Here is a 15,997-nt window from a genome sequence, read left to right as displayed (position 1 = left end):
CACACTCTGACCCTAGCCGCCCCCTCCCCGAATCCCACTGGATTCCGAGACCCCCGCGCTCCCCCTTCCCCGCATCCCTCTCGGCCTCGGGCCCCGCCCCCCGCGGTCAGCACGGACAGGCTCGCGCAGTACAGCGCGCCCCTCGCGCCCGCCTCTGCGGCTGCGCGCTGGCGGGGCCGAGGCCGAGGCCGAGGGGAGGGGGTCGCGCCGGGGGCCGGCGGAGCTGCTGTGGCGGCGGCGGCGGCGGGAGACGGAGTGAGCCCGGCGGCCGCGGGCAGACCCGAAGGGAACGGAGGAGGCGGTCATGTCTCGCTACACGAGGCCCCCCAACACCTCCCTGTTCGTCAGGAACGTCGCGGACGCCACCAGGTGAGCGGCGGCGGGGCCGCAGGTAGGGGCGCGGGGGAGGGGCGGGCAACGGCCGCGGCGCGGAGCCCTGCGGGTCTGCCCCGCACCTCCTCGCCTGCCGGGCCGGGGCTCTCCGCGGAGGAGCCCTTCCCGGGGGCGGTGGGAGCCGTCGGGCCACTCGGGCCTGGGCGGGACTCTCGCCTCCGCCCTACGGGCCGGCGTTCCGCCCCGGCGCAGCCCCACGTCCCGGCCCCGCCGCGCTTGGCCGCTCCCTGCACCTCGCCGGCCGGCGGATACCCATTCCTTCCGCCAGAATCGGCGGAGCGCCGGCTGCCTCTTGCCCGGGAACCCGGGTCCCTCCCCGCCTCCGGCCGTGAGTGTTTTCCGCGGGCGGGCGCCTGCGTTTCGGCCCCTTTGTCGCCGTGCCCGGATAAAGCCGTGCGCCTTACCTCCTAGATGAGAAGGAATTGGGGATGGTGAGAACGCGTTACACAATAATGCGTACCTTGGGCCTTGTGATTCCCTTTGCCTGTAGTAAGCAGTCTGGTCTACTTACAGGTGGTGCTGGTTGAATTTTATTTGTTGCACAGTTTTATCGTACATACAAAGGGTAACTTCAGTGAATGAGATAGATATGCTTTTCTTTAAAGTTCTCAGTGCACTATAAACACCCGGCGAAATGGTTTGGATAGACTTCCCTGGTCGATTCTGATGCTCTCAGTCCACCTGCCCCACGTTGGAGTATTCTGTCTCCATAGTACCTAAACATGGATCTTAAGGATTGACTTCTTCGTCTAGCAGTGTCTTTCTTCCTTAATAAGAACCACAGGGAATGAAGGGAGTCGGGGCACTAATAGACATATTCGTATCTTTGGGCTCACTTAATTTACTCCCCAGCCCCCTCTCCCCCAGTCTTTTTAGGTATTCAAAATTATGTTATTGTACATAAAGGAAGGCTCAAACTCAGAGTTCTAATGACTTACCTGGGCTTCATGACTAGAAAGATATTGGAGCCCTTGACTCCAGAGCCATCAGGAGTAATCATCATTTACATCTGAGAAGTAAATGTTAAGGTTTTTTAAAATTTGATCCCTACTATTATATATGTCACAACTAGAGACTATGAGTTAATGTACCTTAATTAACATCTAAAAGATGTCTGTGTTTATATTTCTTCTCTCAATCTGTTTATCAATATGTTATGAACAAGCAAAATTCATAACTTGGGTAAGATATTTTAAAATGTCCACATTTAAACAGACCACTTGAATACTGAATAAGATAAAACCTCTCTAGTATGCCAACCAAAAAAAAAAAAAAAAAAAGAAAGGTTTCCAATTCTCATGGCCACAGGGGCCAGCCAGGGTAATATGAATAAGTGAAGTTGTCAGGTTAAGGGACAATAGGATAGTGTGGACTGTGGCAAGTGGAAAAGAACTTATACTACCTCAGAAGGACAGTGGCTGCTACTAAGCTTCGGCTGGTGACTACTGGGGGGACATTTGAACTTGTTGCCACATCTTTTTAATTTTCAAAAGAAGTCAGAAGGCTGTATTTTGTGTGTGTAAACTCAGTTTCAAAATGTTGGCATTTATTAAGTTGAATCATATGAAATTCCCATTTTTGTAGATTTAAAAGCTGTAAAATGTTGACAGTTTCAACACTTTTAAAAAAATGTTTAAACATTGTGGAGGCCAAATAAAACATATCTGCAGGTGATGTGACCGCTGAACTAGATAACCAAGACTGATTCTGAGATTTATTGATTTCCTCTTCCATTTTTTTCCATCATTTTTTAACATTGTCACTGGGATAGTGGCATTCAAAATCTAGGACGTTTGTATTAATGAAACTGTAATAATTGATAACATTTGTTGAGTACCCACTGTGTGCTAGGCATTGTACTAAAAACTTTACATATATTACCTTATTAAATTTTTCAATAACCTTATGTAACAGATAAGAATCTGAGGTTTAGAGAGATTAAGGGTCTTGCCTAAAACTGCACAGCTGTTGAATAGTGTTATGAAAGTAAAATCATCGCATGTAACCTCAGTTAATAGCTTCTTTTAAACCAGGTGGCATGTAGTGTAGGATAAATAGCAGTATAACACCTAGACACATTTTAAATTAGCTTTAACAATTAGTATGCTTATAAAGAGAATCATTGGAATAAATGTTAAACATGGTTTAAAATTATATATATATAGTATGATTTCAGTTATATAAAAATCAAAGAAATGAAAAAACTATATATAGAAAATGAGCCTGGGAAGAAATCCATTTAAGTGGTTTTCTTTATCCTGTTTCCATACTTTATTTAATGTTAGTTTTATAACAAAGCCAAATTTTATTTTAAATGTTTCTTTGAAGTAGCCATTTTGTATATGATAAAGCACAAGACATTAAAACACATTATAGGTTAGCATAAAATTTGTTAGTAATGAAATGGAGCACAAGAACTAAAGACAGATTTAAAAATACGTTTTACATTTTTATAATTTGTGTTACATTTCTTTTCACTGGTGAAGCAAATGTGGATCCAGAAGAATATTAATTTTAAATCTTTGCTTTTTTACTGTGTAGAGTAATTTTCAGATATAGTTTGCTAATGGAACAAAGTGATATCCAAATCCCAAATAAAACATTGCTATTTTGAGGCTTAACATCATGTTAGGTTGGGGAGCACTGATCGAGTACTTTGTTGGACAGGCTTAGTAGCATTCTTTGGTTACACTGTGTCTGAGGCTACATGAATATTGATATCAGTGATGATACAGAAAAAGTGTTAGATAAAATTCAGCAAGATTCATGATAAAAAGTCTCGGAGGGGCAGGTGGTAGAGCTCAAGTGGTAGAGCACATGCTTAGCATGTATGAGGTCCTGGGTTCAATCCCCAGTACCGCCTCCAAGAATAAACAAATAAACCTAATTACCTCCCCCCCACCAAAAAAAAAAAAGTCTCAGCAAACTAGGATTAGAAGGGAACTTCCTCAGTTTAATAAAGTGCATCTATGAAAAACCTATAGCTAATAATATACTTAGTGATGAAACTGAATGCTTTCCTCCTAAGATCAGAATAAGACAAGGATATCCACTCTCACAACCTCCATTCAGCTATTACTGCAGTCCTTACCAGTGCAACAAGGCAAGAAAAATAAAGACAAAATTATAAAGGTAGAAGTAAAACCTGTCCCTATTCTTAGATGACATTTGTTTATACAAAGCTATAGTAAATAATAATGAGTTTTAGTGAGCTATCAAGATACAAGGTAAACTTAGAGAAAATTGTATTTCTGTATACTAACAGCAAACAAATAATGAAATTTAAAAAAATTTTATTTACTTTAGTATCAAAAAACATACTCAGGAATAAGTTTCACAAAAAAAACCCTGTGAAAATCTTTGCATTGAAAACTACAACATGTTGCCTAGAGAAATCAAAGGCCAACATAAATTGATAGATATACTATGTTTTTAGGTTGGAAGACAAAATATTGTTATCAGTTTTCTCCCAATTGATTATATTATAGATTCAAAGCATTCCTGATCAAAGGTTTTGTTTTTTTTTAAAGAAACTAACAAGTTAATTCTAAAATATATCAATATGCAAAGTATCTAGATAGCCAAAATAATTTTGAAAAAGATCACTGAAGCTGGAACTTATACTGTCTGACTTAAAGACTTACTAAAATGTTGCAGTAATCAAGACAGTTTGATATTGGCCTAAGGATAGACAAAGAGATCAATAGAGCAGAACAGAGGGGCCATAAACAATCCACACTTATAGAGTCAATTGATTTTTGACAAAGGCACTAAAGCCATTAGAGAAAAGAAAGTCTTTCCAACAAATGGTGCTGTAACAACTGGATATCCATATAGGAAAAAAATTTACTGCAACCTCTACCTCACATAATTTGAACTGGTTCATCAACTGAAATGTAAAAGATGAAATTGTAAAGCTTTTAGAAGAATGCATAGGAGAATGTCTTTATGACTTGGTGATAGGCAAAGATTTCTTATAGAACAAAGAAAGTAATTACTATAAAGGAAAAATTGATAAATGTAGATTTCATCAAAATTAGAATTTCTATTCATTAAAAATACCATTATGAAAGTAAATGGGCAAGCCAAAGACTGGGAGAAAATATTCACAGAACATACATCTCACAAAGGACTTTTTCTCAGGATAATAATGAACTTTGACAACTCAATAATAAAAAGACAAACATTACTATTACATATGGGCAAACACTTCACAAAGAAAAATATATAAATGTCCAATTAGCTCATGAAAAAATACTCAGCACCACTTGTCATTGGGGAAATGCAAACTAAAACCACAGTGAGATTCCACTCAACACCCACTTGAATGGCTAAAATTAAAAAGACTGACAGTACCAAGTGTTGACAAAGTTTTGCACAACTGAAACTTACACATCCTTGGCATAAAATAGTAAACCACTTTACAGAACTGTTTGGCTTTTTTGTAAAAATTAAATATATATGTCCTCTTTAACCCAGAAATTCCACCCCTAGGTATTAACAAAAAATAAATGACCCATAAGCATGTAAAGATATTGCACTTCACTGTTGTTTAAATAAAATTCAAATAATGAAATACCCATTCACTCTGTGTCCTTCAGAATGGTAAGGATTGAAAGATGTTAATAAGGAATTGCATCGCTAGGAATTCTGATGCATATCTTAAGGAGTATAAGTTGATTTGGGCACTTTGGAAAACATTTAGTGAAGCTGAAGATATGTATACTTTCCAGCCCATCAATTGTATTGCTAGTGATAGATCTCAGAGAACTCTAGAAGAGCTCTAGGAAGCATACGCACCATAATGTGTGCTCTGGCACAGTTTGCATTAAAAAGAAACATCTTAAATGTTCATCCACAGAAGGATGTATGAATAAATTGTGGTTTATTCATAACTATACCAATATGGAGTTAAAATGAGTGAACTAGAGCTACATGGTGAAATCTCAAGGGAGGAAAAGGCAAGGTGCAAAATTATATGGGTAGTCTGATACCATTTATATGCATTTGTAGTAGAAGTACAAAGTTATACAGAGGAATGATGAACACCAATGATTGTTTCTTAGGTAGAAAGATATAATATCTTATTTCTTTAAAAATACTGAAAATTATGGCAAATATGGCAAGTATTGAGATATAATAAATCTTGTTGGTGGATACACGGATGTTTGTTTTATTATCTCTACACATTTCTGAATGTCAAAATAGGTCACAACAAAAATACAAAAAAAAAATTTCCTAGAGCCTGGCCCATAGTATGTACTCAATAAGTATTTATTGAATGAATAAATGAAAGAAAAACATTGTCACTCTACTCTAAATTTAAAGTTAACAGTCTCTCAGGGAAGGCAGACAATTAAACATGTTATAGTGAGTAGTACATGAAATAAAATAATAAATAATAGAAGTATAATAACGCTTGTCACAACATCGGCTGCACCACCTGGTATTCAGCTTAGTCAGTGTTAGCTGAATCTTTATGTAATAACTCCTATATTCACATATCTGGCTTTAGTCACTAACTTCTAGTCATGAGAGGAAAATAAAATTAATTAGTGTAATTTGTATAGTGGCAGTTTTCAGTTTCTTACAGAGTGGGTGTACCAGCATCACGTCAATTTTAGCATTTCTAAACCTGAAAGTTTCTTCTTTTGCCTCTCTCCTTCCTCTTCAACCTAAATCTCTTTTCCAGCTATTTAATTTTCTTCATAGACACCATCTTTCTTTTATTTGCCCAAGTTAGAAGCTTTGCAGTCATTTGGGTCTTTTTCTGCACAGTGTTTTGAAATGTGCTACATCTTCTAAGCCATGTTTTGTGCTCATAGCTTGATGCTGATCTGTCAGATCTTCATGAGGCAGTAGGGTTCAGTGGTTAGGAACAGAGACTAGTGTCAGACTGGGAGTTTGATTTTACCTCGGTCGCGTTAGGTGAGTTCATCTGTCTGTGCCCTCATCTATAAACAACAGTAGGCTTGTTCTGGGAATTAAGTGGTCTTAAGTTTAACAGTAGCTGGCATATAAACACACTATAACGGCGAGCTCTTAATTCCAAGTGTTTTGTCTCTTCAGTTAAGTTGTAGCTCCATGAAGACAAATATTATGCTATGTATTTCTTTGGTATCCCCTCTTTAGTACTATCACAGAGAAGTCACGTAAGTGACTCAAAAATTCTTGTCAAATTTGAGAATATGGTAGTTATTTTTGTTTTATGTTTACTAGTAAAACGTCCATCTTTCTTTAAAGCCTGAGAAATAATTTTAGGACTTCTTTAGAATCTAATTCTTGCTATCTGAAAACAGTTAACATAAATGTGAAATTATAGTGAGGCAAATGAATATGTTCTTAATGAAATAGAACTCTTTATATTGACAATTGAAAAGTCTTGCAATAGCATTAACTTTCAAAAGTCGATATGCTGGGTCAGTGGTTCCCCAGCCTGACTAAGCATAACAGCCACCTACAGTGCTGGTAAAAATACAAATTTCCAACCCCAATCCAGACTTCTTGAATCAGAATCTCCAGAGGTGAGAGCTGAGAATTTGTTTCCTTTTCTTTTTCCTTCTTTTCTAAACCCCAGAGAGATTGTAGATAGTGCTAATCTGGATCATATACTTTCTTTTGAAGATTTTAAGTGGGTTTTCTGTAGGCACAGTATTTTAATCCGGCTATTCATATTTCTTTGCCTTATTTCTAAAACACTTCAGGCCTGAGGACTTGCGCCGTGAATTTGGTCGATATGGCCCTATAGTAGACGTTTACATTCCACTTGACTTCTACACCCGCCGCCCAAGAGGATTTGCTTATGTTCAATATCCTTTATTTTACTGTGTGTGAACAGATTACATACATGTGCGTATACATATGTGTATTCAGAAGCATGTGTTATGAGATTAATATTGCCTAATTAAATGTGTTTATTTCTTTATCTCAGAAAATCTAAAGCAGTCCACAGTAGCTGGCAAGCGCCCCCCAGTTTGAACCAACCTGTTAGCTAGAATTCAAGCATAAACCAAGCAGGCGAGACAAAAGACACCTAAAGTTGAAGCATCAAGGAGTAAAAAGGGAGGGTGGACACAGTATAAAGACCTGGAAGAGGGGAAGTCTTTATCAAGCAAAAGACAAAGCCAACACCAGGTTGAGACTTCGGCTTTCCTACATTTACTCAGAGTTCCAGAGTCAAAGCCAAGTCTGATTTTGTTGGTTCTGCGTCTCTTATAAAGTCCATCTTGCAAGCCCTAAAGAATAAAGGTCAAGGTCAAGATCAAGTGACATGGAGGTAATTGCCAAAGTCTCATTTTGTTTTGCAGTACTTGAGCTTTTTCTGTTTTCTATTTAAAGAAAAAAAATTGAACAAGTGAACAACTTCCTGACAGCTATTTAGTCATTTTATATAGTTTATTTCCATTTTTAGTTAGGTTAAACATATAATTTCTATAGATAAGGGAGTTTAGTGGGATATTATGTTTCTAATTCTATCCCAAGTAATAAAAACATAAAGGTGTTTTTAAAGCAGTAGTTTCAAAGTTAGATATGATCATTTTTAAAGGACCATATAAGTTTTGAGAATGTAATGTTTTAGCTCACTTATGTGTTTGCACTTTTGTTTATAAGTAATTTCTCCTAAATGAATTAAAAAGCCTTTTAATGAAAGAGTAATTTTAATTTCAGAATAAAGACTTCTGCATGCTGATTTTTTTCAGTGAAAAACGTGATAAATCTTTTACCTGAAAGAAAGGAGTGAGTCCTAAACAGTTTATTTAATAATACTAGCCAATGTTGGACTTATTTTCCCTCATAACATGTTTCAAATTAAACATACATACTACAGTTGCACTAATGAATACATTAAAAATGTAGTTACACATTTGTTTTTTTTTAATTTTTAGATTTACTCTTTTGAATCATAATAGATCATTTGATAATAAAAGTAACTTCTTATCTGATTATTCATTTTATATTAGAGATGTGAGCTTAGTAACTCAAACTTGTTTTTCTGATTAATTTCATGTTACATGTAAATAATTTTTTAAAAACAATATTTTTACTTGATATTGATGTTCAAAGTGTCCTTAACAGCTAGTCATATTTGAAGATGTTCGTGATGCTGAAGATGCTCTTTATAACCTCAATAGAAAGTGGGTATGTGGCCGTCAGATTGAAATACAGTTTGCACAAGGTGATCGCAAAAGTAAGTGTGACCAAATAGTAGATCTTGTTTATTCAGCAGAATGAGTTTCAGCAATGACAGATTTTTTTATTTAAAAATCTTTCAGAAAATAATACTATTTGAATGGTTTATTTATTGAGTGGTTATTTATTGATAGTGAATTATAAGTCTTGAACTTCATATTCTAGCACCAGGCCAAATGAAATCAAAAGAACGTCACCCTTGTTCTCCAAGCGATCACCGGAGATCAAGAAGCCCCAGCCAAAGGAGAACTCGAAGTAGAAGTTCTTCATGGGGGAGAAATAGACGGCGGTCTGATAGCCTTAAAGAGTGAGTACAAAATACGTAAGGATTCAAAACTTAATTTTCTGCTTTTTTTCTGGAAAACATTTTAAAAGAGTTTTCAAAAACAGGACACCAGAGTTATTTTAATATACATAGAGAATCAACTTTTGTAGAAGGATATGCTGTTCTCTGTTTATTATGTATTATTATCTTAACCTGGGTTTATTAGACACCATCCAGTGTTTCATTTCATGACAGACTTAACTTTAACCATTTTAATGGAAAGATAATATACACTGAGGAGAAAGCAAAGAATTTTAAAATGTAATACTTGACAAATAAAATGAGGAATTTTAAATAAATAAAATTTCCCTAAATTAACCCTAGAATTAAGAATCTTGATGTCTGATAATTAAAAACTCATTAAAAATATAATATAATCACTTTTGAAAGAAAGTTGACTAAAGTTAATGTAAATCAGTATATTTATAAAAGGTAAATTATTTTCAGGAATAAATTCCAAGTATGGTAGTATTATAGGAAGAAGACATGAAACTAGTAAATTTTTCCGAAAAAGATACTTGTAAGTTATCTATTTTGCTAGGCAAGAGTTTGTTTCTGTCAGATTAAAAGTAAATCATAAAGGAAATTAATTACTTGGTGAACCTATTTAAATAATAAATAAAATTGTGTTAGTATTAGTAGAATTGTATTAGCTTAAATTCTTAAACACTTACCTTGACTATTTATCTTTAGTTTTAATGCTGTAAGTTTTTCATAGGCATGTAGAATTTTAAGGCCAGTTCTTAAAGAATGATCAGCATTTACACTAGGATCCTCTTTCAGTAAGTAAAAAGAATTGGCTCTCCTGGACCACATGCAGTACACCTAAGCTATGTATCAGAGCAGCAAGTCAAAGCTGATCACTAGAGCTGCTCACTTGCACTCCAATCCCTCCATTCCTCAACTCTAAGAGCTTGGGGTGTATATACCAAAGCTAGACAGAGTGTCTTTGCCCCAAGTCCCTAATTCTAAAAACAAGGCTGTGAAGTGCTCTGGCTTGAATCCCTCCAGCCAAGTGGAGAGAAAAGATAGGAAGAGAGAACCACATCCACATTCTGTGACTTTTTCATAGCCAAGAATGCTGATTGCTAGAAAATGTGGCCTAGTGAGAGCCCTAGAATCTTACATGTCAGTTCAGCCCCTCTCCTTGGGTGTGAACCAGATGCTTTGATTTTGGCTCATTCTTAGGGAGGCATGAAAGTGGGAGGAGGCCTTAAGCTCCTTTTATGAGCCAGGAGAGCCCAGGTCAGGATTGAGCTATCACCAGGATTGGTGTAGAAATAGGAATAGTCATATCATTCTGGAACTTGATTCTTTTTATCATACTTTCTCTGATAGTATAAGAATGTAAACTTCCCTTGGATCTATGGAGAATAATCCATTTTGTCCCATGGCTAAGGGAAAGCCATTTTCCTATTGATTATTTGGTATTTTGACACTGATATACTCAAATACAAATTATGTTTATAGAACTTAAAATTTGGTGAGAAGAAATTCAGATTAGAAAGATTTTACATGCCATAGTATAGAAAAGCCACACCAATTCCAGTGGTACTGCTTCTGGCTTCACAAAGGACATTAATAGTATGAGAGTGATGTTCAGCAGCTCACATTACTATAGATTAATGAATGGTGCCTAAAGCAGTACTGTCCTAACTTACTGAATAGTATCTACTGGCCTTGGTGAAAAAGACTTAGTTTGTAAAAGAAAAGGAAAAAAAATGCCCCTCTGATTTATTAAGAATATAAGCTGTTTCCAAATGCATTAGAGCTTAGTTAACTAGTTTTTCTCTTGATTGATCTAAAAAAGGTGAATATTTACAGCATTGTCTGTTGTGTAGTGGCAGTAAAGTATACTGCTTGGGCTGGAGGAAAAAAAGTCTGTCAACTGTCCCAATCATCATGGAGTATCAGGAGTAGAAAGAACCACATTTTCTTGAAGACAGTGATGTTCTGCTTTGTACTAGTCATGAGGCCATTGCTTAACCTCTCTGACTTCAGTGTTTTTCATTTGTAAAGTTACATGATAGAGAATGCAAATCTTACCTAGCTCTTAAGGTTCATAAGGATCAGATTGTGTGTGTGTGTGTTTATGGATCAGAATATATATATGTCTAACATATACTGTAGGTATATTGAGTATATATGATGTATTACCTTGGACTAAAAAAGAGGTCTCTTCTTTTGCTTTTAGTGGATGTGGAAATAAACTAGCTTGGTGCTATCACTTAACTGTGAACTCTTCAAGGAGCAAGGACTTTTGTCTTATTCTAGAAGACTGTGCTTTAAAAAAAATAAAAGACTGTGCTTTTATTTTAAAATAAATTCTAGATCAATATATTTATATTTTCCAGTGCTCTTTAGTCTTTTCTGTAGTTCTAGGCTCTACATGGGATTATTTTCCTTCATCCTAAAGCATTTTTACTATTTCGTAGAATACAGGTCTAATGGAGTAAATTCTTTCAGTTTTTGTTTGTCTGAAAACATCTTTATTTTATATTCATCTCTGAAGGATATTTTTGCTGGAGATAGTTATAAGTTGGCAAGATCTTTAATAATATCATTCCATTGTTCTGATATCCACGGTCAGCTGACAGTCTTAATGTTGCTCCTTTGAAGGTCATGTGTCATTCTCTAGCAGATTTTCAGATTTTTTCTCTGACTTTGGTTTTCAGCAATTTCACTGTGACATGCCTAGCATAGTTTTCTCTGAATTTATTCTATTTGAGGTTTACTGAGTTCCTTGAAATTGTGAGTTGATGCCTTTCATTAGTTTTGGAAAATTCTAGGCCATTATCTCTTCAGTTATTGCTTCTGCCTTATTCAGTTTTTCCTTCTGGTCATGTGACTATGCACAGCATAACTCTTATGCTTTGTTCTGGATTTCTTGTAATTTCTTTTCTCACTGTATTTCACTATAGTATTTTTCTAATCTTTTTTTCAGTTCACTATTTCTTCTGCTGTATCTAGACTGTTATTAAGTCCATCTAATGACTTCTTAGGTTTAGATATCATAATTTCAGTTCTGAAATGTCCATTTGTTTCTTTTTAAAGATTCTGATATTCTGATGAAGTTCTCTTTTTCATCTTTTTTATCTTTTTCTCTTATTTTCTTGAATATATTAATCATAATAATTTAAAAAATTCTTTTCTGAATGATGCCAATATCCAAATTGGGGTCTCTGTCTTTTACTTTCCTTAATTTTTAGTCATCTTTATCTGTTTTTCACATACGTCATAATTTTTTTATTGGATGTTGTCCATTATTGATGAAAAATTATAGAGGTTTTGGATGATGTTCTTCAGAGGATGTTGTTTTCTTCTGGCAGATCACCTTCATCCTGTCAAGGCTTGGCGTGAGGCATTGGTGTGGCTGATCCATTCCAGCTTTACCCTTTCTTCTAGGGCATGATCCTTACCTGTAGGATTAGGCCCTTCTGGGTTCTTAATTGAAAGCTTGGGTTTTACTCAAGGCTCCTTGACCTTTTGGGGACTTGAATTCCAGCCCCTCTTACCGCAATGTGTATCAGAAAATTTCAGCTGCTGTCTTTGCTGACCTTTTGGAGTCTTGTCTTGTGTCTGAGCAACTAGAAGATAGCCAGTGACTTGAGGAGAATTTGTGGGCAGATTTTAGGGGGTTTTGAGGCTGTAATTTCCTCATCTCTGGGATTTTGTCTCCCGAGTCCTAACCATTTGGTGACTCTGAATTTTAGCCTCTGTCTCTTAGTCAAATAGCTGTTTTCTAACTAGGCTCAATTCCCCCATGCTGGCATTTGGAAAATGGTCTTAGGAAAAAAGCCACGGCTTATACCCCTCACTAATGGTTGTGTTAGTTATTCTCCAATGCCTTCTAATGGTTGTTTTATAAATGTTGTCTAGCTGTTATATGTGGCTCTTTTCTATGGGAAGATTAGTCTAGAACAAGCTGCTCTGTCATGGCAAGATTCAGAAGTTCTGCATCTGGTGGGGTGGGTATAGCTATCATGGTAGAGTGCATGGTTTGCATGCCTGAGGTCCTGGGTTCAATCCCCAGTACCTCCACTGAAAAAATAAATATACCCAACTACCTCTTCCTACAAAACAAAAACAAAAACAAAACACACACACACACACAAGTTGTTTCTAGGTTTTTGTTTTTATAAACATTATTTGATCAACTTTAAATAATTATTTTCTTTCTCTTTTTTTCCCTTCAGATTTTTGTACCTCTTAGGAATTAGGTAACCTAGACTAAATATGCAAATATATTTTTCAGAACTGACTCAGCTTAAGATATATCTAACAAAGTAGAAATCTTTTGGTCAAATATTACAAACTAGTACTTATGTTTGAACCAAAATCATGCATGACAAAATTAAGAATAGTTTCTTTTAGCTTATCCAATAAAAACATAACTAATACTATATAAAGTATGTAAGTTCCCTAAAGTGTTGTTTCCTAACCTGTTAACTGTTTTGGTGTGAAATATATACTCTAACATTATGGATATTTGCAGGTCTCGACACAGGCGATTTTCTTACAGTCAGTCTAAATCTCGCTCCAAATCACTACCAAGGCGGTCTACCTCAGCAAGGCAGTCAAGAACTCCAAGAAGGAATTCTGGCTCTAGAGGACGGTCAAGGTCCAAGTCCTTACAAAAAAGGTCCAAGTCGATAGGAAAATCACAATCAAGCTCACCTCAAAAGCAGACTAGCTCAGGAACAAAATCAAGATCACATGGAAGACATTCTGACTCCATAGCAAGATCCCCATGTAAATCTCCCAAAGGGTACACCAATTCTGAAACTAGAGCACAAACAGCAAAACACTCTCATTTTCGATCACATTCCAGATCTCGGAGTTATCGTCATAAAAACAGTTGGTGAACAGCAACAGAAGAGTGCTGTGTAGTCTTTAATATAAGTTATTAAACCTCATTATGTTAAATAAAAATTCTTCAAGGCTTACAGAAAATGTGAGTTGACATTAGTTACTTTGGGCATGTGCAAGAAATAAAATCTCTTTAGCTTGGATTAATAAAGATTTGGTCTCAATTTAAGGGCCCACACCACAAATTATGATGTGAGTAATGTCCCATTTCATGGACCATTTTCTGTTTACTTTGTGGCAGAAGGGTACTTTTTCAAAGGAAATAGATAAAATGGAACTAATTGAGAAAATTCTACTTGGATACTAAGTATTAGTAATAACTTTTACAAAAATATTTTTTACTTTAAAGCACTTTACTTTCATGTAAAAAGTAATTGTATAATTGCATAGGGCAAACTTAAAACTGTTTAACTCTTTGTCTCCTTTGTGTTTTCTCTTTAAACTTGGGCCAGTCCCTGATGGATATTAGTTCATATTACAAAATTCTGACATTTCTAAAAGTAGAATTATGTAGGCATCAAACGTGAAAAAGATACATTCTTTCCTGAGCTCAAAAGTTTTATTTTTACTGGGTGGAACAGTATAGAGAAGTTGACATTAAATTGCATCCTTTACCATGTTCATTCACTTCATAAATATCAAAATGTTTTAAAAATACTGAATTTTGAGTGGCTTGAAACTACTCTAAAAATTGTGTATAATGCTCACAATCCAAAAATATTCATATTAAGCCTTATACATTTGGAGAGTGGTACATTTTGTATAAAAATCATTTTACACCATTAATTCTACTTACCTACTTTTCATCTACTGCTTAATATTTTCTTTTTAGAGCTCTAGCTCAAGACATTAAATTGTATAGAATAAGTCTTATTTATTTTTGAAACTGTTTAAGTGTTCTTGTATTAAGAAACTCAAGACTGCATCCTCAAAAAACAACTTTGCAGTATTGGGATTTACATTACACTGCCCTTCATTTTTTTAAGCCAAATAACTTTATTGATACTCATTGCTTTTGTAGTTGTTAAAACTGAGAGTTTCTTTAAAAATGTGTTTGTAGTTTACGTTTTTCAGAGGGTTTTGGTAGTATTTGTGCTAAAATGGTTTTGCAAATGATTATTATAGGGGATATATTTATAGAGCCCTACTGGTGTACCTTGTTGAATTATATGAAAATTAAAAGTTCTCAGCCCATACAGTTAATATTTGTATGTAGAGTGCTTAAGCATATTTTTAGCATATAGGAGCTAATGTTGCTTCTATTTGTTTTTGAATACAAATTCCTTTTTTTTTTTTTTGTATTTTACATCCTATGTGTAAGAAACAACTTTACAAACTAATTTATATTCTGGTAATATTTGGACAAGTACCATAAATTCATGTATACTGTACTTTCTGAATAGATTTTCTCTAACCATAGCAAAATTTATTTCAAAACTACAACTCTTTGAAGTGTTCGGATGTAATAAAATTTAGTTATAAAATTATGTGGCACTATTAAAAATTGAAAGGATAGTCTGAAGAAAGAGCAAGACAAATATTAATAGTAATTTTTTGTATTTTCTAAATAAATGTTTTGAGTTTACACACATATGTAGTTATTCCAAATACTAACTAGGAATTGATTATAGTGTCTTTACTCTGCATTTAATCATTATCTTAGTAAAAGGCTATAAGGTAATGTTTCTGAACATGCTTAATCCTTTAATTTACCTCTGATTTGGTTTTCCATTGTAATCCCTAGTCTGCTTAGAAGGATACTGTTTGTTTTGATGGAAAAACTGGAATGATAATAGTTCAAACTTTCTTCATTATTTACCATGTGCTTGGCACTGCCCTATAGTTTTACATAATTCACCCATCACAACAGCTTTATGAGGTCAATACCACTGCATGTACAGTGAGTGAGATGCAGAGAGGTACTGACCTCATGCACAAGGTCACACAACCATTAGACTTCGGAGCTCGGGGATGGCTGGGCTCCATACAGCCCTCCCTGAACACCGTGCTTGCCTTTTTGGAAGACAAGTCTTTGACAAGATAAATGCTAAACTAAGATAATGTTTAGTGGGAAAGTAGAGAATAGAATTAGGAGAAGATTATAGGTTTCAATGAAAATGGGGTCTGTGACTGAGTGGAAATTGATTGGCAGTTGTGCTGAGAGCCTGGAAAGTTACCTTCTGGGTATACCTATTCTGGGGTTCACTTTTGCTATAGAAT

General features: G+C 35.8%; 1 protein-coding gene and 2 long non-coding RNA genes across 10 annotated transcripts; 1 reads left to right on the top strand and 2 right to left on the bottom strand.

The window, feature by feature from the left end:
* Positions 1-198: 198 nt before the first annotated feature.
* SRSF12 (serine and arginine rich splicing factor 12) lies at positions 199-13,928 on the top strand. 8 transcript variants are annotated; one of them, XM_072965600.1, is made up of 6 exons: positions 263-369; positions 7,325-7,669; positions 8,062-8,130; positions 8,470-8,581; positions 8,749-8,890; positions 13,404-13,928. In XM_072965600.1, the coding sequence occupies exons 5-6, from the start codon at positions 8,760-8,762 to the stop codon at positions 13,771-13,773; spliced, it is 501 nt and encodes a 166-aa protein (XP_072821701.1). In that variant the 5' UTR covers positions 263-369; positions 7,325-7,669; positions 8,062-8,130; positions 8,470-8,581; positions 8,749-8,759; the 3' UTR covers positions 13,774-13,928. The 8 variants fall into 8 exon arrangements, with proteins under 8 accessions (XP_072821695.1, XP_072821701.1, XP_072821697.1 ...); XM_072965594.1 differs by lacking the exons at positions 7,325-7,669; positions 8,062-8,130 and adding an exon at positions 7,098-7,204 and having other exon boundaries at positions 199-369; positions 8,480-8,581; XM_072965596.1 differs by lacking the exon at positions 8,062-8,130.
* On the bottom strand, positions 898-1,379 carry LOC140697654 (uncharacterized). The gene is made up of 2 exons (XR_012074829.1): positions 1,332-1,379; positions 898-1,160 (listed from the first exon to the last, which is right to left on the bottom strand). It is a non-coding gene; the product is annotated as an uncharacterized lncRNA (long non-coding RNA).
* Positions 8,674-15,658, bottom strand: LOC116281618 (uncharacterized). The gene is made up of 3 exons (XR_004191103.2): positions 15,491-15,658; positions 13,586-13,693; positions 8,674-8,882 (listed from the first exon to the last, which is right to left on the bottom strand). It is a non-coding gene; the product is annotated as an uncharacterized lncRNA (long non-coding RNA).
* Positions 15,659-15,997: the final 339 nt, after the last annotated feature.

The sequence above is a fragment of the Vicugna pacos genome, chromosome 8 (assembly GCF_048564905.1).
Source record: "Vicugna pacos chromosome 8, VicPac4, whole genome shotgun sequence".
NCBI classification, from domain to species: Eukaryota; Metazoa; Chordata; class Mammalia; order Artiodactyla; family Camelidae; genus Vicugna; species Vicugna pacos.
This window is presented reverse-complemented; position numbering and strand designations above follow the sequence as displayed.